Source organism: Lolium rigidum, chromosome 2 (assembly GCF_022539505.1).
Source record: "Lolium rigidum isolate FL_2022 chromosome 2, APGP_CSIRO_Lrig_0.1, whole genome shotgun sequence".
Classification (NCBI taxonomy): domain Eukaryota; kingdom Viridiplantae; phylum Streptophyta; class Magnoliopsida; order Poales; family Poaceae; genus Lolium; species Lolium rigidum.
In genome coordinates this window covers 259819467-259838031 of record NC_061509.1, presented here as the reverse complement: position 1 = coordinate 259838031, position 18565 = coordinate 259819467, and the positions used below count along the sequence as shown (strand labels likewise).

Sequence of the window (18565 nt, the reverse complement as noted above, 5' to 3'; positions counted from 1 at the left end):
CCATCAACGCTGCTTGTCTCCCATGAGGAGGGAGTAGTTCTCCATCGAGGCTCGGGGCTGTACCGGTAGCTATGTGGTTCATCTCTCTCCTATGTACTTCAATACAACAATCTCATGAGCTGCCTTACATGATTGAGATTCATATGATGATGCTTGTAATCTAGATGTCATTATGCTAGTCAAGTGAATTTTACTTATGTGATCTCCGGAGACTCCTTGTCCCACGTGTGTAAAGGTGACAGTGTGTGCACCGTGTGGGTCTCTTAGGCTATATTTCACAGAATACTTATTCACTGTTATGAATGGCATAGTGAAGTGCTTATTTATATCTCTTTATGATTGCAATGTGTTTTGTATCACAATTTATCCGTATGCTACTCTAGTGATGTTATTAAAGTATTTTATTCCTCCCGCACGGTGTAATGGTGACGAGTGTGTGCATCCGTGTTAGTACTTGGCGTAGGCTATGATTATGATCTCTTGTAGATTATGAAGTTAACTATTGCTATGATAGTATTGATGTGATCTATTCCTCCTACATAGTGTGAAGGTGACGAGTGCGCATGCTATGTTAGTACTTGGTTTAGTCGTGTTGATCTTTCATGCACTCTAAGGTTATTTAAATATGAACATTGAATTGTGGAGCTTGTTAACTCCGGCATTGAGGGTTCGTGTAATCCTACGCAATGATGTTCATCATCCAACAAAAGAGTGTAGAGTATGCATTTATCTATTCTGTTATGTGATCAATGTTGAGAGTGTCCACTAGTGAAAGTCTAATCCCTAGGCCTTGTTCCTAAATACTGCTATCGCTGCTTGTTTACTTGTTTTACTTGCGTTACTACTACTGCGTTACTACTCGCTTGTTTACTCGTCCTGGGCAAAGCACTTTTCCGGTGCCGTTGCTACTGCTTATATATATTCATACCACCTGTATTTCACTATCTCTTCGCCGAACTAGTGCACCTATTAGGTGTGTTGGGGACACAAGAGACTTCTTGCTTTGTGGTTGCAGGGTTGCATGAGAGGAATATCTTTGACCTCTTCCTCCCTGAGTTCGATAAACCTTGGGTGATCCACTTAAGGGAAACTTGCTGCTGTTCTACAAACCTCTGCTCTTGGAGGCCCAACACTGTCTACAGGAAAAGGAGGGGGCGTAGACATCACGGTTTCCGAGGAAGTGGTGCCAAAAAACTATCAAATCGCGTAGAGAAGTTGAGAAGGCAAGGCATCATGATGAAGGATACTGTGACGGTTCTGCTCTGCCACGACATGACCCGACGACGAAAAAACAGAGTGGTTTTGGAATTATCATTGCCAAAACCAGGGGGGCATGTGTTATCACCAGATTTTAACCAAGTCAGAGGTGGGCCGTGATTGAGATGGGCTTAGAGAATATGCACGGAAAATATTCATGAATCGGCCTTGTATAAGAGTTTGGGCTAGATTGCCCGTGTATCTGTAAATTATAGTAGGTTACGTGTCGGTTAGAATTAAGAGATAGAGTTTAGCTCGTACACGGTTAGGATTATTCCCAAGTTAGAAAGTCTACGGACTATAAATATGTATCTAGGGTTATTGAGAAAGGAGGACGATCACATTCGCAACAAACCAATCTAGGCGCATCGCCACCCCTTGTTTCGAGGGTTTCTTCCGGGTAAGCGTCATGCTGCCTAGATCGCATCTTGCGATCTAGGCAGTATCAAGTTTATTCGTTGTTCATGCGTTGCTCGTACTGAAGCCTTGTTGATGGCGAGCAACGCTATTATCATAGATATGTTAGGGTTAGCATCGATATTATCTTGATGTATTCGCTTAGTTATGCTATCCCTAGATATCTAGCTGCCTTTACACCTATTTTGGGTGTAATGGCAGCACCTTGCGTAGTCTTTATTTAGTAGATTTGATCTGTTATGGTCGTTCCTTGTTTCCCAAGGATTAGTTTGATATCTGCATAGTTAGGCCTTGCAAACGGGTTGAATGATCCAGTAGTGCGTCAGGTGTAGTTTGCTGATCCTAGATGGGACGTTCCGGGAATCAACGCTACGTTGGTTTTTAGGCCTTGTCTAGGGCTGGTTTTCTATTATCTTTCGTATCTGCCAGGCTCAACTACGTGTAGGATGTTCCGGTTATGCGGTGAAAACCCTAGATCGTCGTAGATCGCTTTAACTTAATATTGATCAAGCAGGACCACCATGTTATCATAGATCCAATACGAATCATGGGTAGATCGGCTCCTTGAGCCGATTCACAGGATAACCTGAGAGCCGATCGAGGCTCGTATTTAATGTTTACGTGTATGCCATGCAGGAAACTAGTCGAAGCAATCCATCACCTTCCTGACCAGGTATAGGTCAGGTGGCACGCCCTGCACCAGCTTGGACGTGTGCCGGAGCATTGCGGGCCGTCGCCCGAGGGACCAGGACCCACCAGCAGTCCTGGGAGCCTCCCGGCTCTCCGTGTTGCCCGTCGCTGCTCGCCGGTGGGTTTTGGCAGGCAACAAGGATACCCTAAGGAAACTATAGGGTATACTTTCTATCACAGATCCGAAGGCAAAATCTTTGTTGCTAAGAACTGAACCTTTCTTGAAAAAAAAATTCTCACTAAATAAGTGACTGGAAGAAAAGTAGAACTCGACGAGATTACTGAATCTTCTCTCGTTGATCAGAGTAGCGCAGTACCGGAAGTTGTTCCTGTGCCGCCTGCACCGGTGACAGAGGAAGCTAATGATAATGATCATGAAACTTCAAACGAGATAGCTACCGAACCTCACGGATCGACAAGGGAACGTACCACTCTCGATTGGTTTGATCCTTGTCTAAATGTCATGATTGTGGACAACAATGATGAAGACCCTGCGACGTATGAAGAAGCGATGATGAGCCCGGATTCCAACAAATGGCAAGAAGCCATGAAATCCGAAATGGGATCCATGTATGATAACAAAGTGTGGACTTTGGTAGACTTACCCGATAGCCGCAAGGCTGTCGAGAATAAATGGATCTTCAAAAGAAAAACAGATGCCGATGGTAATATTACTCGTCTATAAAGCTCGACTTGTCGCAAAGGGTTTCCGACAGATTCAAGGTGTTGACTACGATGAGACTTTCTCACCTGTAGCGAAGCTAAAGTCTCGTGAGGATTTTGTTAGCAATAGCTGCATTTTTCGATTATGAGATTTGGCGAGATGGATGTCAAAACGGCGTTCCTTAATGGAGACATTGAGGGAGAGTTGTATATGGTACAACCCAAAGGTTTTGTCGATCCTAAAAATGCTGACAAGGTGTGCAAACTTCAGCGTTCAATTTATGGACTGAAGCAAGCATCTAGAAGTTGGAACCGACGCTTTGATAAAGTGATCAAAGACTTCGGGTTTATACAGTGTCATGGAGAGGCCTGTATTTACAAGAAAGTGAGTGGGAGCTCTGTAGCATTCCTGATATTATATGTAGATGACATATTATTGATTGGGAATGATATAGAACTATTAAGCAGTGTAACAGGTTATTTGAATAAGTGTTTTTCAATGAAATACCTTGGTGAAGCATCGTACATTTTAGGCATCAAGATTTGTAGAGATAGATCAAGACGCCTAATAGGGCTTTCACAGAGTACATACATGGACAAGATTCTAAAGAAGTTTAGAATGGACGAAAGTAAGAAAGGGTTCTTACCTATGTTACCAGGTAAGGTCTTGAGTAAAACTCAAGGTCCGGCTACGGCAGAAGAAAGAGAAAGGATGAATCAGATCCCCTATGCCTCGGCAGTAGGCTCTATCATGTATGCCATGCTATGTACTAGACCGGATATAGCACATGTTGTTAGTTTGACTAGCAGATATCAAAGTGATCCAGGAATGGAACACTGGACAGCGGTCAAGAATATCCTGAAGTACTTGAAAAGAACTAAGGATATGTTTCTTTGTTATGGAGGTGACCAAAAGCTCGTTATAACCAGTTACACCAATGCAAGTTGGAACACTGATCCTGATGACTCTAAGTCTCAGTATGGGTACGTGTTTATATTGAATGGTGCTACGGTAAGCTGGTCAAGCTCGAAGCAGTGCACGGTGGCGAAGTCTTCAACAGAATTGGAATACATAGCGGCTTCAGAGGCTTCATCAGAAGCGGTATGGATGAAGAGGTTCATAGTTGAGCTTGGTGTGGTTCCTAGTGCATTGGACCCACTAGTCATCTATTGTGACAACATGGGTGCCATCGCCAATGCACAAGAACCAAGGTCACACAAGAGGCCGAAGCATATCAAGCTGCGTTATCATTCAATTCGCGAGCACATCGAAGATGGAGAAGTAAAGATTTGCAAAGTACACACTGATCTGAATGTAGCAGATCCGTTGACTAACGCTCTCCCTAGGGCAAAGCATGACCAACACCAGAATGCCATGGGTGTTAGGTACCTTACAATGTAATCTAGATTATTGACTCTAGTGCAAGTGGGATACTGTTGGAGATATGCCCAAGAGGCAATAATAAAGTGGTTATTATATATCTTTGTGTTTATGATAAATGTTTATATACAATGCTATAATTGTATTAACCGAAACATTGATACATGTGTGTTATGTAAACAACAATGAGTCCCTAGTAAGCCTCTTGTATAACTAGCTTGTTGATTAATAGATGATCATAGTTTCATGATCATGAACATTGGATGTTATTAATAAGAAGGTTATGTCATTATGTGAATGATGTAATGGACACACCCAATTAAGCGTAGCATAAGATCACGTCATTAAGTTATTTGCTATAAGCTTTCGATACATAGTTACCTAGTCCTTTCGACCATGAGATCATGTAAATCACTTATACCGGAAAGGTACTTTGATTACATCAAACGCCACTGCGTAAATGGGTGATTATAAAGGTGGGATTAAGTATCCGGAAAGTATGAGTTGAGGCATATGGATCAACAGTGGGATTTGTCCATCCCAATGACGGATAGATATACTCTGGGCCCTCTCGGTGGAATGTCATCTAATTAGCTTGCAAGCATATGAATGATTCATAAGAGACCACATACCACGGTACGAGTAAAGAGTACTTGTCAGGAGACGAGGTTGAACAAGGTATAGAGATACCGATGATCAAATCTCGGACAAGTAAAATATCGCGTGACAAAGGGAATCGGCATCGTATGTGAATGGTTCATTCGATCACTAAGTCATCGTTGAATATGTGGGAGCCATTATGGATCTCCAGATCCCGCTATTGGTTATTGGTCGGAGAGAGGTCTCAACCATGTCTACATAGTTCGCGAACCGTAGGGTGACACACTTAAGGTTTGATATCGTATTAGTAGATATTGAATATGGAATGGAGTTCGAAGTTTTGTTCGGAGTCTCGGATGGGATCCAGGACATCACGAGGAGTTCCGGAATGGTCCGGAGAATAAGATTCATATATAGGAAGTCATTTTATAAGTTTGAAAATGATCCGGTGCATTTATGGAAGGTTCTAGAAGGTTCTAGAAAAGTCCGGAAGAAATCACTATGGAAGGCGGAGTCCCGGAGGGACTCCACCTAGCATGGCCGGCCAACCCTAAGGGGTGGAGTCCCAGGTGGACTCCACCAAAGGTGGCCGGCCACCCCCCTCCAAGGAAAGGTGGGAATCCCACCTTGGGTAGGTTTCCCTACACATGGAAGGTTTTGGGTTTGGGTCTTATTCGAAGATTTGTAGTCCAACACTTGGGGGTTCCACCTATATAATGAGGAGCAAGGGGAGGGGGCCAGCCACACCAAAGCCCTAGCTGGCCGCACCCCTCAAGTGGCCGGCGCCCCCCTCTCCCAAACCCTAGCCGCCCCTCCTCCACCTCTTCTCCCGCATACGCTTAGCGAAGCTCCGCCGGAGATCTCCATCGACACCGCCACCACGCCATCGTGCTGCCGGGATTCCAAGGAGGATCTACTACTTCCGCTGCCCGCCGGAACGGGGAGAAGGACGTCGTCTTCATCAACACCGAACGTGTGACCGAGTACGGATGTCGCTGCCCGATTGTGGCACCGTCAAGATCTTCTACGCGCTTTTGAAAGCGGCAAGTGATCATCTTCTGCAACAACGAGATCTAATCTCGTAGGCTTTGGAAATCTTCAAGGGTTAGTCTCGTTCATCCCCTCGTTGCTACCATCTTCTAGATTGCATCTTGGCTTGGATTGCGTTCTCGCGGTAGGAATTTTTTTTGTTTTCTATGCAACGAATCCCTACATGATTCAGCCCCTCATGTGCTCAACACCACAACCCGACAACACACAACAGAAGAAAATATTTGAGAGCAAATGCTCGGTGAATGGCGAGGTATGCAAATTAGTTATTGATAATTGCAGCTGTGAAAATCTTATCTCTCAGAATTTGGTGAACCATTTTAAGCTTAAGACACATGATCATCCAAACCCCTACACTATTGGATGGATCAAGAAAGGTGTGGATAGGAGGGTCACCAAACAATGCAACATGTCACTCTCTTTGGGCAAGGACTATCGCTCAAGTGTGTTATGTGATGTTGTTGATATGGATGCCAGCCATGTTCTTCTTGGGAGACCTTGGCAATTTGATGTGGATACAACACATGAATGGAAGGAAAATTCTTACTCTTTCACTTGGAACAAAGCGGAAGATCATCATTCTACCAAACTAATCAAATCGTAATAGTTCCAAGGCGAAGGAGAAAAGTGACTACAAATGGAGGCTAAAATCATTCCAAGTTGGTGATAAGGTGATGGTATGCCTCCGGAAAGAAAGACCGCCTTAGACATTAAAGGGAAACGTAGACGACGGAATGACGGACCCTTCTCTATTCTAAGGAAGATAAATGATAATGCTAATGTGATTGATCTTCCAACTGCGATGGGAATCTCCAACATATTTAATATGGCAGACTTGGCTCTTTATCATCGAGAACAAGCACTCTATGAAGATAACTCGAGGTCCAAGTTCTAAACAAGCAGAGGAGGATAATAAGGGACAAAAGAAAAAATAAAAAATAGAACCGACTAAAATCTAGTACTAGCTTCTACACACTTCTATTATATTCTAGGTAGTTTGGTCCTATAGTCATATGTGGTATAGTGATTTCTAGAGTGTTCTAGCTATGAGTTGTAACTAGGTTGTGTGTTTCTTTTCCTAGCCTACGTAGTGTTCTCTAGAACACTCTAGTTGTGAGTAGAGCTAAGTACTGAAGGCTCATGCAGCCTATAAATAGAGGTCCAACCTCTACCTATGAAATCGGACTATGTACCTCCTACCTATCAAATAAATGGAACCTTGTGTTCTATCTTAGATCTTGGACTACATCTTGAGTGTTGAGAGTTTTGGATTGAACTCTTGACAAACCCGCCCCTAGAGCGATATCTAGCGCATCACATTGAAGCGGTTCCTTCAATAATTGTGTTGTCCACGTTGTAGCAACACGGTGGAGTTAGTTCCTCCACAGCCTTGTGCTGCTTCAGGGCGGGATCTGGAAAGCTGGGACGGTGGACTCTCAACGAGCTATGTGGAAGAAATGAGAGATCGCCCCGTGCAGTGTTTGTGCTAAAATTTTCCGAGGCTTCTAGAATAGCTAAGGCTAAACTAATTTGGAAGCCTCACAAAATTTTGTCATCAGCTTTCACAGGAAGCTGGGGGTAGGGCAGCTTCTCCGAGAAGCCGCCAAAAGAACTGGGCCTAATTCAACTACCAGCTTGTTAGATCCAAAACAATTTTTCTCTATAAATACAACATAGGCTACCTCGCCTCAAACGCTACAGAACAACTCCAACTCGTTGGCCGCATCACACTAACATGCTCTTCAGTCCTGTCCTGGAGTTACATGAGATATTCTTAACCATGTTTAACAGTCGCACGATTAATAGTTAAACTAGGCACATTTCTGCTACAACACCATCTTGTCCAGGGGGACCAGTTACAGTCCTAGTTTGCTCTGCATGTGTCCCCGAGGTCTGAGTAGCAGCAACTGAGGAGGTCTAAAACAGCTTCAGAAATCGGAATCAGAGCAAGCATCGGCAATTCTGCATAGTCGTGAGAACTGAAGGGGCCTAATTTCAGCATGTCATGTGCTAGGCCCCGCCAATCATGAATGCAGGTTGCCCATCGTGGCAGCTATTTCTGCTTGGTTTTCAGCATGCTGTGGTGTGCGGTACTTCTGCATGGCGAGCTTAAGCTAATGGGTGTTGTACCAAGGTCACTCCATCTCAGAATCTTCATCCTCGCCCTCGTCCTCATCCTCATCAAGGATATAGACCAAAGCATGCCTCCGTGACGAGAAGATGCAAGCCACTCCTCTTGAGGCTGCAGGAAAAAAAGAGTTCCAGCCATTACTGGTTATTTAACGTTACATAGCAACTAAAATTCATGCGTGCAAATAAATGCTCAACCTACCACTGACTGCCAGCGGAGTAGACAAAAGGTGAGGTATGCTACGAACTTTTCCATGATCTGTGTCCAATTGGAGTTCCAGTGCCTATACATGTTCATGGCAAGAAAATTAGCACCATTACTATTTGACAGTAAAAGTAATAAGGTCAACTTCAAGAAGCATGTTTATTTAACTAGATCAAGATTTCCCAAGGCGTTGTATGTCCTTATAATCAAATAACAAGTAAAATAATAGAAAATGGATTCTTGTCAATTCCAATTTATAGATCCAGTAAAAGTTCTCTATCTTGTTGTGATTATTAATTATTAATTTGACTAGTTTGATTTTTGAAGTAATTTATTTCAGTAGTTCACTGTTCTCGTTAAGAAAATTCATACCACCAATTCTTGGAGACTGTTACAATTTGTAGGGAGTGTTCTTGAGAGCTGTGAAAAAGGAAAGTTTTCTATCTGCAGCATAACCATCAAAGATCTTCCCGGACTTTCAGAACTGAACTTTCCACTCAGCAGTAAGACCACCTGGTTGTCCTGTGCATAACAATTTCTTTTGTAAGCTATGCAACTGATCTACAAAACCGATGTACTGCCTCAATAGTTGCAACAGGTAATACCTTGTAAAGAGACAGATCAACACACTCATATTCGTCAGGCATACGCAGCAGAAAACCTGAAAGTGATGGTGTGCTGATGGTACTGCGTGAGTTGCAGAAGTTCTTTATCACACCAATGCAATTTCTTAAATTTAACGATCCATCAGGTATCTTGAAGCATATGTAGTCAGTCAAGCTATATGAACACGGGCTATGCTGAGAATCTTCATCCTGCTAGTTTGAGGAAACAATTAAGACTTTGAAGAGCGGCAGATCATTGACCCATTGCAAAGCATGCACAGAATAAGTTGCCGATAAACATTGAAATAAACAATGAGTATGTTCACTTCAGGACCATGTTATTGATGTGTTAGGAAGAAATCACCAAAATGAACATAAACCTTATAGAAGGAAATTGACGATGCGGTACAGGTTGATGACAAGGCCTCAGACGATGTAACAGGGTAAAGAGGAAGCAATCCTTGACAATGTATTTGCGAAGAAATGGTGGTGAATGGCATCAAGAAAGCCTCCTTCAAGCTAAATAACATGGGATAAAGAGTTGTTAACATAGCATAAAAATGGTTCACAGAAAGGAAAAATTGTTTATTTTTAAACAACAAAGGAACATATTTAAAGTTGTTCCGTCTGTTGTAAGTGGCTGCACAAAGACTTGACTGACAGTACATTAAGTTGAAACACGTTCAACCTCAAGCAATCTAGCACATGTACTGGCAAATAATCTTAAGCAACAAATCGATTTACCTTTCTTCCAATTCGCTAAATTGTTTGGCCAAACTCCTTTCCAAAAATTGGGTGTCCGTAAATCCTCCGAAAACTACTAGCTGCTCAACTTGTCTTGCAGTATCTCTGAAAAAAATAGGTGTTGAACACAATTAAAGAATATAGCAAGTTAGCAACGCATCATCACAACATGGGAATATGTAGCATAAATCTTTAACTTTATGACACCAATGCCAAAATCTTCTAGAGTGAAGTGGTATACATATAAATGCAGGAATTTTGTTTCTTTTTAAGTAGTGCAGTTAGCAACACAAAGACACTTAGCATACAGGAAATGTCACAAAAAATATAGTATATTTCAAGACTAGTTCCTTCTAAGAGTTAACTGCATCTACGAAAACTTCCATAGTGTAATAGCACAACCTATCCGTGTCCAGATATAACCATGCACTTATGTTTACAGATAAGTAAATAACAACTTGGGAATAGGTACCACAAATCTTCAAAATTATACACATGGTTTAAATAAAGACTATAAAACATAAATCAACAAGTAGCATCTACTTACATATCACATTCAAATATCTGATCTGTTTCGAGTAACTGTTTGATTGGATCTTTATCAAGAAGAAACTTCAGAAAAATCACCACAAGTTCACTACAAAAAGACGATCCCCTGGTAGTTAATAACAAAGTGTTGATTCATGACATGAAAGTGAAAAGAACAATAGAAGAAAAGACATAAACCTGTTTGCTGGTGGTACTTGATCAGTTGGTTCACTTAATAATATCTTAACACACTTCAATACCCAGCTGAAGAAATTTTGAAACTGGAAAGTCAATAAATCAATGAAAGTTACGACATGATAAACTCCAAAGGTACAGCATGAACGCTAATCAAGTAATCATAACTGAACATACAAAAATATATAGGAAAATGATATGCCTACTTGTTCAGGAAGGAGCTTCAATTTAAAAGGGCGAAAGTCTCAATTTTCATCGAAATTTGATAAAAACAACAAAACACGCAACAAGAAAAAAAAAATACCAGATAAAGAACTGTAGCTGCAACCCTAGAAAAGCGCTCGACTTGCACAATCAGCATCCCTACTTTCTCAGTTACACCATCCATAAGCTTTTCATCTAACCCAATGTTCTGAAATCGTGAACACCATCTTGCAAGACCTCTCAGTTCTGCAAGTCTGAATGAAATAATTTCGACTGCAGGCTATAGATTAAAAACATATAAGCAAGCAACTCAATTTTAATAACAGAAACTAGAAACAGGTTCTAAGTATAGCACATGTTTAGTCCGGTCAACTGAGATGGCCTGGCCTCCATTTAGAGAACTGTATGACTTTATCACCATTCAGCAAATTAATATTGTTATGTTATTACAACATACTAACAGCCCTTCCTGGTTTGAGTCACTATTCCTTTTAGTCACCAAGTCACCAAACTAGTAAACACTAAGAGTATAACAGGCACTCCACTGATTGTAGCAGAAAGATGTGAAGCTGCCCTATAAACTCCAGTGTCAACTAGAAATGAACCCAAAATGCAGAGAACAGTACAGATATATGTTGCTGGTGCATCGGTATGTAGTAGCTTACCTGAAGATGCTCACTGACAACAATACGAAGTTCTCTTCCAGCACTGTCAATAGCCTTAGCTATCCTCTTGAGACCCTTTCACATATGAAATGACAATTTAGACAGGTTACACAAGAAAATAAGGTATGCAAGTTGTGGCCGCAGAAACAAATACCACTTCACCAAGGGAGCTGACTAGAAATTGGTGTAGCGCTGGACTTGTACGTGTCCCAAACAAAAGACTCAAAAACTCATCCTCAGAGCTAGATTCCATCCCTGTAAACAGTCAAAAACTTTCAGCACCAAGGCAAAATAAAGGTATGTGATTTTTTATGGTTATGGCTTCGACAGATATCAATCATACCATGGGCAGTGATGAGAGAAGGCAAGGCGCTAAATTTCTCATGAAATAAGTTCATAGCATTTGACCATTGTTTGGACATCATCGATATGGAGGCGCGGACAACTTCGACCAGATCCTGAATACTTGACGCTTGTTGGGACACCTGATGGAGCTCATTTTTCCTTCACAACATTGATTGGTGATAACACAAACAGAAAACAGAAGTCTTTATTTGATCAATTTTAGTACGAACAGTACAGCAGTCAATATACTTACAATCTTTAGTAATGAAACACTGCTGCTATGTTTTAGAGATATTTGACCAATGAAAATAGTAAAATTTCAAGATGACTGAATAACTCTGTTTCGTGGGAATTTGTTATTCTAGCAACTTCTGTGGATCTCTTTTATTCCGTACAAGACCATAACAAGATAACGGTTTCTAAAAAATGACAGAAGCCATTAAAAGGCAATGGAGCTGATATGCCGTTACCTGTTGGAAAAGATAGAAGTATCCAGGTGCACGCAATGTAACCCAACAGAAATATCTTTACTGATAGAAAGTTTCTCAGTATTAATCAGCTTTCCACAGCACAGAAGAACCAACTGATGGAGGTTTGTGGATAAAGATACCTAATGTAAAGAACAATGATTGTTCAGAATATCATATCCAGCAGACTGAGACATGCATAGGAATCTAAGAAGTGATAAATTAATGACCTTGCTTATGGAAGCACCCTGGAGTCGGTAACTGGTTTTATATTGAGAGAATTGTACATGAATTGGAACCTTATTTATGTTCTGAAATGTCAAAGATATGATAAGAACAGCCGTCAGAATCAAAAGAAAGCAAACATAAAAGTTTCTATTGACATTAAATGTAGAGGAACACTAATGGTGTGTACTTACTATCTTTCCAACTGGAAATATTCCAAAAATACTGAAGCAAATGCAACCATCTTTATCACCACTGGACAGAATATTAAAACGTTGACAGAAAGCACTTGAAAACGCCTGAATGGCTTCTTCATTCTCATCCGCAAGACCAGTATCCCCTGAATTTAGCCCACCTACCCTAGGCATCACGGGAGCAGGAGGAAAGAAACGGGTTGTGCGGTCTTCATAAGATAACAGGTCATCCTTGTCAGTCTGCACTGGTTAGCAGAAGGCTCTAGTAAATAACATTTTAACTGAAACCCTACACTATTTTCAATGAGTGCAAAATGCTTGCATGAGTTGATCATCTGTAGTTGCAAGTTTCACTGGATAGCTTTGAGTATATTACAACAAGATGCAAGATATGCCGTATTTAACAAGCAATATCTTGAATAAATAGAGTAAATGTTTTTTAAATGAAAAATGAAATAACATACCCTTGAGAGTGGTTCATCTTCCACCCAATTCAAACATACAACGGCGACATCGTGAGACTTAGTACTTCGTAACATCTTGCCATTCTGCAATTAGCATGCGAGATCATTTCGATATTAACAAAAAATCACAACATCATGCATAAGTGTCAAAACATATAACAGGTTATTGACTTACACTATGGCTGTCAGAGAGCATAGAAAGAGTTTTACAATAACTACTGCACACAATGATAAATAAATTGATACCATGAAGTTGGTTATGATGAAGTTGCAATAGGTCACAAATTTGAAAATGTGTTGTGCCAATATGTCTGGTTTTAGCATCAACTGGCCACTTCATTATATTGCTGAGACATTTATATTTCGGGGAGAAGATTCAGATGCCCATATGTATGCACATAGTTGTGTTAGAGGTCTTTGAGAGCATGTGCTCCCACTGATCTCTTAATAGTTGCATACATAAAAGTTATCAAGGATGAAGATCAAAACAAGAAAAGAACCATTATCAAATCATAAAAAGGAACCATACAGGTTTGCATGAAGTATGAACGAATGTCCAGCAACAAAGAAAGTACGCATTAATATTATCTACTCGTTACTTTCGGCATACGTACCTCAACATCATGCAAAAGAACCAAACCATCTTCTGTACCAAGCGCTACTACTTTACCATCAGGGCTCCAGCAAATAGATGTGATGGACTTCCCTGGAAAATAAGAAACAAAATTATTGTCTGCAACCTTTTCTTAACTTGAGAACAGACACTGTCAATTTAACTACTGAGTAATTAAGGGGCCCTTTAGATTGGAGGTATTTTGTATGTTTAATCCATATGGATTTTTATATAGAGACCCTTCTGATCAAAGGAATGAGACTACCAAAATTCCTATGGAGTGCTTCCAACATTCCAATTTCATAGGATTTCTACAAGAGGTTAGGCTTGGTAGAACTCTTCCTTCGTGTCATGTATTCAGCTTCTCTATCTTTAAATTCCAGAAAAATATTGGGGAGGTCTTAAGAGCCATGTTTGCAAATTCCCATAGGATCCATCAAGTCGTGACATCTCAACCTAAATTTTTTCATATTCATGCATGTTTCGAATCCTGTATTCCAATAAACCCCTAAAGGTGCAAGTGCGATAATACTTCAAAACAAAGTGCGCACTGAGCTGTCCCAGCTAGTGGAGGATGTCAATGAGCACAGATCTCACTTCTTCCGAATATGAATTTGCAAAGCATGACATGGTGCACACCAACAAATGGCATGTGCTTCTTCCAGCATAGTGAGAATGAGGAAATATCAATAAACTATTGCTTATTTTCCAGCTCAAAAAAGGTGATGCGATAATGTGAGCACCGAGGTGTGAGAGGGTAGCAACCAGGGGATATAGTCCATAGCCGTTGCCAATTGAAGCGATGGAGGAGAACCTTGGAGTCATCAGTAACCATAGCAAGCAGATCCTTCTCTGGATTCCACTCAGCCAGTTTTATCTAAAAATTGCAAAACATGTGCGAGTTAATTTCTAATGGATCATATTAATATGAATCAACAACGAGTAAATAACAGAAAATGAAAAAATTGCGCGCAGTACATATTACATAAATAGGTGAACCGTGAAATTCATTCAGCAGCAACAAATGCCGGATCTGTGTGTTTGCTGTTTACTTTGCTGCTGCATAAGGAATGTCGATATTGCATATATAGGGTATAAAAGAGAAATCAGATGGATCAAGCATGACTACAAGGACGAAAATGGATCACCAGACGCAAATGTTGAAGCTGAAAGTAATAGAGTGTGGCGGCGATTGTCGCTCTATATTAGTAAAATAGCATGGTCCCGGATCACGTTGAGGTCAGGTGAATCGGATAACCTCTGAACCCAAGAAGGCCCGTCTCAATAGCGTGCAATGGCTACTAGGTTCGGACCAAACCCTGGTAGGAATTTCAGCAAACGGTTGGCACGCGTGCAGTGGACGACCAGCCCAATACACCCGTGACCTCCCGCGATTGAAAACCTGGCTCGGATCAACGCTACCGCGTACTATGACGCGGAAACCTGGATGCAGATCAGGCTCGATTGGTCAAGCATCGAGGCGAGCTCGTGGCGCGTGCCCGGCGTTCCGGCTAGTGGGGGGAGGGGGGAGGAAGGGGGACGCGAACCTGGAAAGGGATGGGCTTGTCGAACTGGAGCTGGAACGGCGTGCCGGAAGCCGCTGCGGACGACGACGCCGCCTCCTCCATCTGCTCCTCCGCCATGGCTGCCTGCTTGGTGAGGTGAGGCGGGGAGGTGATTCTTGAGGAAAGTTTAGATTTTTTCGGGCGCGCAAGCGGGAAGGAAAAGCAGAACAGGGATGACGGCGGAAATCCATATATTACGCGGCGCCCACCGGGTACCCGCGAGCTCTTGGGCCAGCCCAGTTAGGCCTTGTTCGGCAGACGTGGATTAATGTGTTTTTCATCATCAGTGTATTAGCCACCGTGTTTTGGGTGATCACCCAATCCTCTCAGGTCCTCTTCCGTCCAGATCCGGTCAATCCTTTTCGTCAGAACGTGCACTAAAATATCAGCGATTTTGATCTTTCGCGATGCTAAAGAGGAGCCGAGGCTCATCAAGCGCAGAATAGTATGTGGTTGCTCGAGGGCAATGCCTACAAGGTTGCCATGAAGCAGCCGATCAAGATTGGGCTAGATTTGAAGACAAACACCGGCTTCTCATGGACGATAAAGATGAGAGAAATGGATGGAAAGATTTCCACTGGGCTGGATTTGCCATTGCTCATGAGAAGCTGTGTTGGATTTGCAAGAAAATAATGAGCAATCATAGGAAGGCCTCTTACAATAGTTAACGAGATGAATCTGTGTCTACCTAGGTTGGTGTACAAGCATTGTTCTTGGACAGAATACAAGGTAGATACAAATCAAGTCGTTGACATTTTAATCACTCGCCAAATGATACATAAGTAATAACTAGCCTCATTTCATAGAACTGCCCAAATATAATCACATGCAGGGTTAAGTGAACCTAGTACACTACAAACACTCCTATTAGCAGAAATGTACATGGTTCACTTACCACCACTGCCCTAGGATTTTGCCATGGTATAATAATTGGCCAATGCACAAAATCAAGTTCAATGACATGCAAAAATATCTGCCTTATTTCATAGAAGTGGCCATAATAAATTTAGGGATGGAGTCACCGAACCTAGTACATTGCAAACACTTCCCTTAGCAGAAATGTACATGGTTCACTAACCCCTTCTTTAGGTTTGTGTCATGGTATAATCATTGGCCGATGCAGAAAAATAAATACAAGAACATGGAAACAATCTGCCTCATATAAACGGATGGAAGAGATGATCTACTGATTTGAGTGCATGGTCAAGAATTCTTTATGATCATAGTACTAGGTTCGGTAAAACATCCATTCCCTCTGCTAGAGCACCATCATAATTTAAATGGAAGAGATGTTCCTACTCAACCTTGGGCATGATCAAATCATCGGCATGAACAGTACAAAAAAATACCAAATGTTGCATAGATCTAACCCTAAAAAAACGAATCCGACCATGTCGGGCAAAATGAAACCGTTATGCGAATGAACATGTAGATATGGTAATATGCGATCGCACGAACAGAAGATATGAACTTATTCGTGCAGAACCGAGCTTGACCATCTAAATTGGCAAAAAAAAAAAAAAACTTACAAATCGGTTGTGCATGCAACGATTATGCGGAGAACTAAGGTTGCTAACACGGATCTAAGCATATCCGACCGGCTCTTAGTGGTTTGAGAGCTTACCACCATTAATGAATCACGAGGAGCTCCAGCTCAAGCATAAATGGTTTCGGCGTTCGAGTCGGTGAAGTCCTCCCGGTTGACGGCTTCGAGTGCCTATAACTCCCTTGTCGCAGCAGTTTCCTTCGATCTATTGGTGGCAGTGGAATCGTTGTTGGCGAGAGGAGAGAGAGAAGGGGAGCGGAGAGGGCGTGAGATGAGGGAGTGAGAGGCAAGAGGGCGGTGACACGATTTATGGCGCACTTTCTCGATGTGTACCGGCTTCTCTTCTCTTTTCCCACGCATACAATATTTTTCGCTCGTTGCGCTCGCCAACGCCTGCCCCGCCGAGAACGCCTGAGTCCAGCGTGCCTTCCGAACAAACTTTTGGACCGCTTTAAAAAGCGTACGATGCAGGAGCGCGGAAGCTTATGGCGCACCAAGCGGGCCAAACTTGACCCAGCCCGTGCGAGAAAGCACTCCGCAAGCAACAAAGCGGGCCCTTGGCTTGGCGTGCTGTAGTGCAGACCACAGTCCACAGAGTATGACTGGTAGTAGGAAGTTGTAGTACTCGTTCCGCGCAACTTAGGGCATGTACAATGGTAGAGAAGGCATGCCTTCCCTTACCCCGCCACATCAGCTAGAGAAGGCATTAGATATAAGTCATACAATGCATTATCTCTTACAGCCATCTCTAGCAATTAATATGAATAATTAAATTTTGGTAGGAAATTTGTTGCTAAGGGAAGACATATGTGATACAATGGAGAAAATAGTCTTCCCTTATTTTCGAAGAGATGATCCCTTAGCTAAGGGAAGACAGCCATCTCTCTCTTCATTCTCTCTCCTCCAACTAAGCAAAAATCTGACGTGGCATCTCTAAGGGAAGGCTGACATCACCCCATTGTACGTGCCCTTACTGCAAGTCCGCAAATAGCCACCAAGTCCTGATCACCTGATGCATCAAAGGGAGATAAGAGCTTGCTCGGAATAGTTGGGATATGCATGATGAGCTTGCATGTGCTCTGTATTCCTTTCTCGGCCATGAAATCAGGTCGGAATTGCAGTGTAGTGGGTTCTTTGGTGGGAGGGGAAGCTAGTTCTGTACTTCAACCAGGAGAGAAGAATGAAGGTAGGCTACCGATAGGTGAGTTGTTTGTTTCTGTTGTCACTGCCTATTGGTTTTCTAATTGTATCATATAATATCAAATTGGATTGTTGATTTTGGAAAATAAACTTATGCTAGGTACTGATAATATTGTACCTGCTGGAGCCTGCCTAGTGCACCATATCAGATCAGATATGATGTCTCAAAAGCCTCGTACTGTAGGTGCCTGGCTAGTAACTGAATAACTAATATGATCACAATGCTGAAGAACAAAGATCCATTTATACTGTTTCTGTAATCACTCGAGTTACTTTCTACATATAGCTCTGCACTTGCATGCTTAGAAAGAACATGCAGAATAAAACCATTAGCTGAGAGGTATGCAGGTTGCCATCTCGTTGCTTATCTCGCTCGCTTCTGCACACTTTCTCCAATCATATGTCATATGGAATCCTAATGCCTTACAGTGAATGTGCCATTATGTTCCGTTCCTCACCAGGTTCAGAATAGTCGTATCCGCTGTTACTTACAAGAACACTCACTACAGATGGGGCAGGTGTATCATGAGAGTTTCATCTGCATAGAAGGAAGCTATCATCTCCTTGTTACTGCTTCGTACAAGGCTATATGATTTGTTCTGCTTAAAACGG

The 18565-nt window shown here is 42.0% G+C and overlaps 1 protein-coding gene across 2 annotated transcripts; it reads right to left on the bottom strand.

Annotated features, from left to right (window-relative positions):
• Positions 1 to 7699: 7699 nt before the first annotated feature.
• On the bottom strand, positions 7700 to 15287 carry LOC124688642 (anaphase-promoting complex subunit 4-like). 2 transcript variants are annotated; one of them, XM_047222295.1, is made up of 19 exons: positions 15190 to 15287; positions 14408 to 14519; positions 13644 to 13735; positions 13030 to 13113; positions 12566 to 12805; positions 12377 to 12457; positions 12150 to 12289; positions 11678 to 11838; positions 11489 to 11589; positions 11335 to 11409; positions 10770 to 10949; positions 10469 to 10551; positions 10290 to 10379; positions 9743 to 9847; positions 9379 to 9517; positions 8999 to 9211; positions 8766 to 8915; positions 8391 to 8472; positions 7700 to 8300 (listed from the first exon to the last, which is right to left on the bottom strand). In XM_047222295.1, exons 1-19 carry the CDS (start codon positions 15283 to 15285, stop codon positions 8194 to 8196), a joined length of 2331 nt encoding a protein of 776 aa, XP_047078251.1. In that variant the 5' UTR covers positions 15286 to 15287; the 3' UTR covers positions 7700 to 8193. The 2 variants fall into 2 exon arrangements, with proteins under 2 accessions (XP_047078251.1, XP_047078252.1); XM_047222296.1 differs by having other exon boundaries at positions 8999 to 9208.
• Between the last annotated feature and the right edge of the window lie 3278 nt (positions 15288 to 18565).

Bases quoted from the DNA above. Each gene is read 5' to 3' on its own strand.
- LOC124688642 (XM_047222295.1), bottom strand. From the start codon at position 15,285: ATGGCGGAGGAGCAGATGGAGGAGGCGGCGTCGTCGTCCGCAGCGGCT. The intron at 12,806-13,029 runs GTATGTTATTTC...TAACCAGTGCAG, and splicing joins AAGATGAACCACTCTCAAGG to ACTGACAAGGATGACCTGTT. The intron at 8,473-8,765 runs GTATGAATTTTC...GAACATGTATAG, and splicing joins ACAGTCTCCAAGAATTGGTG to GCACTGGAACTCCAATTGGA.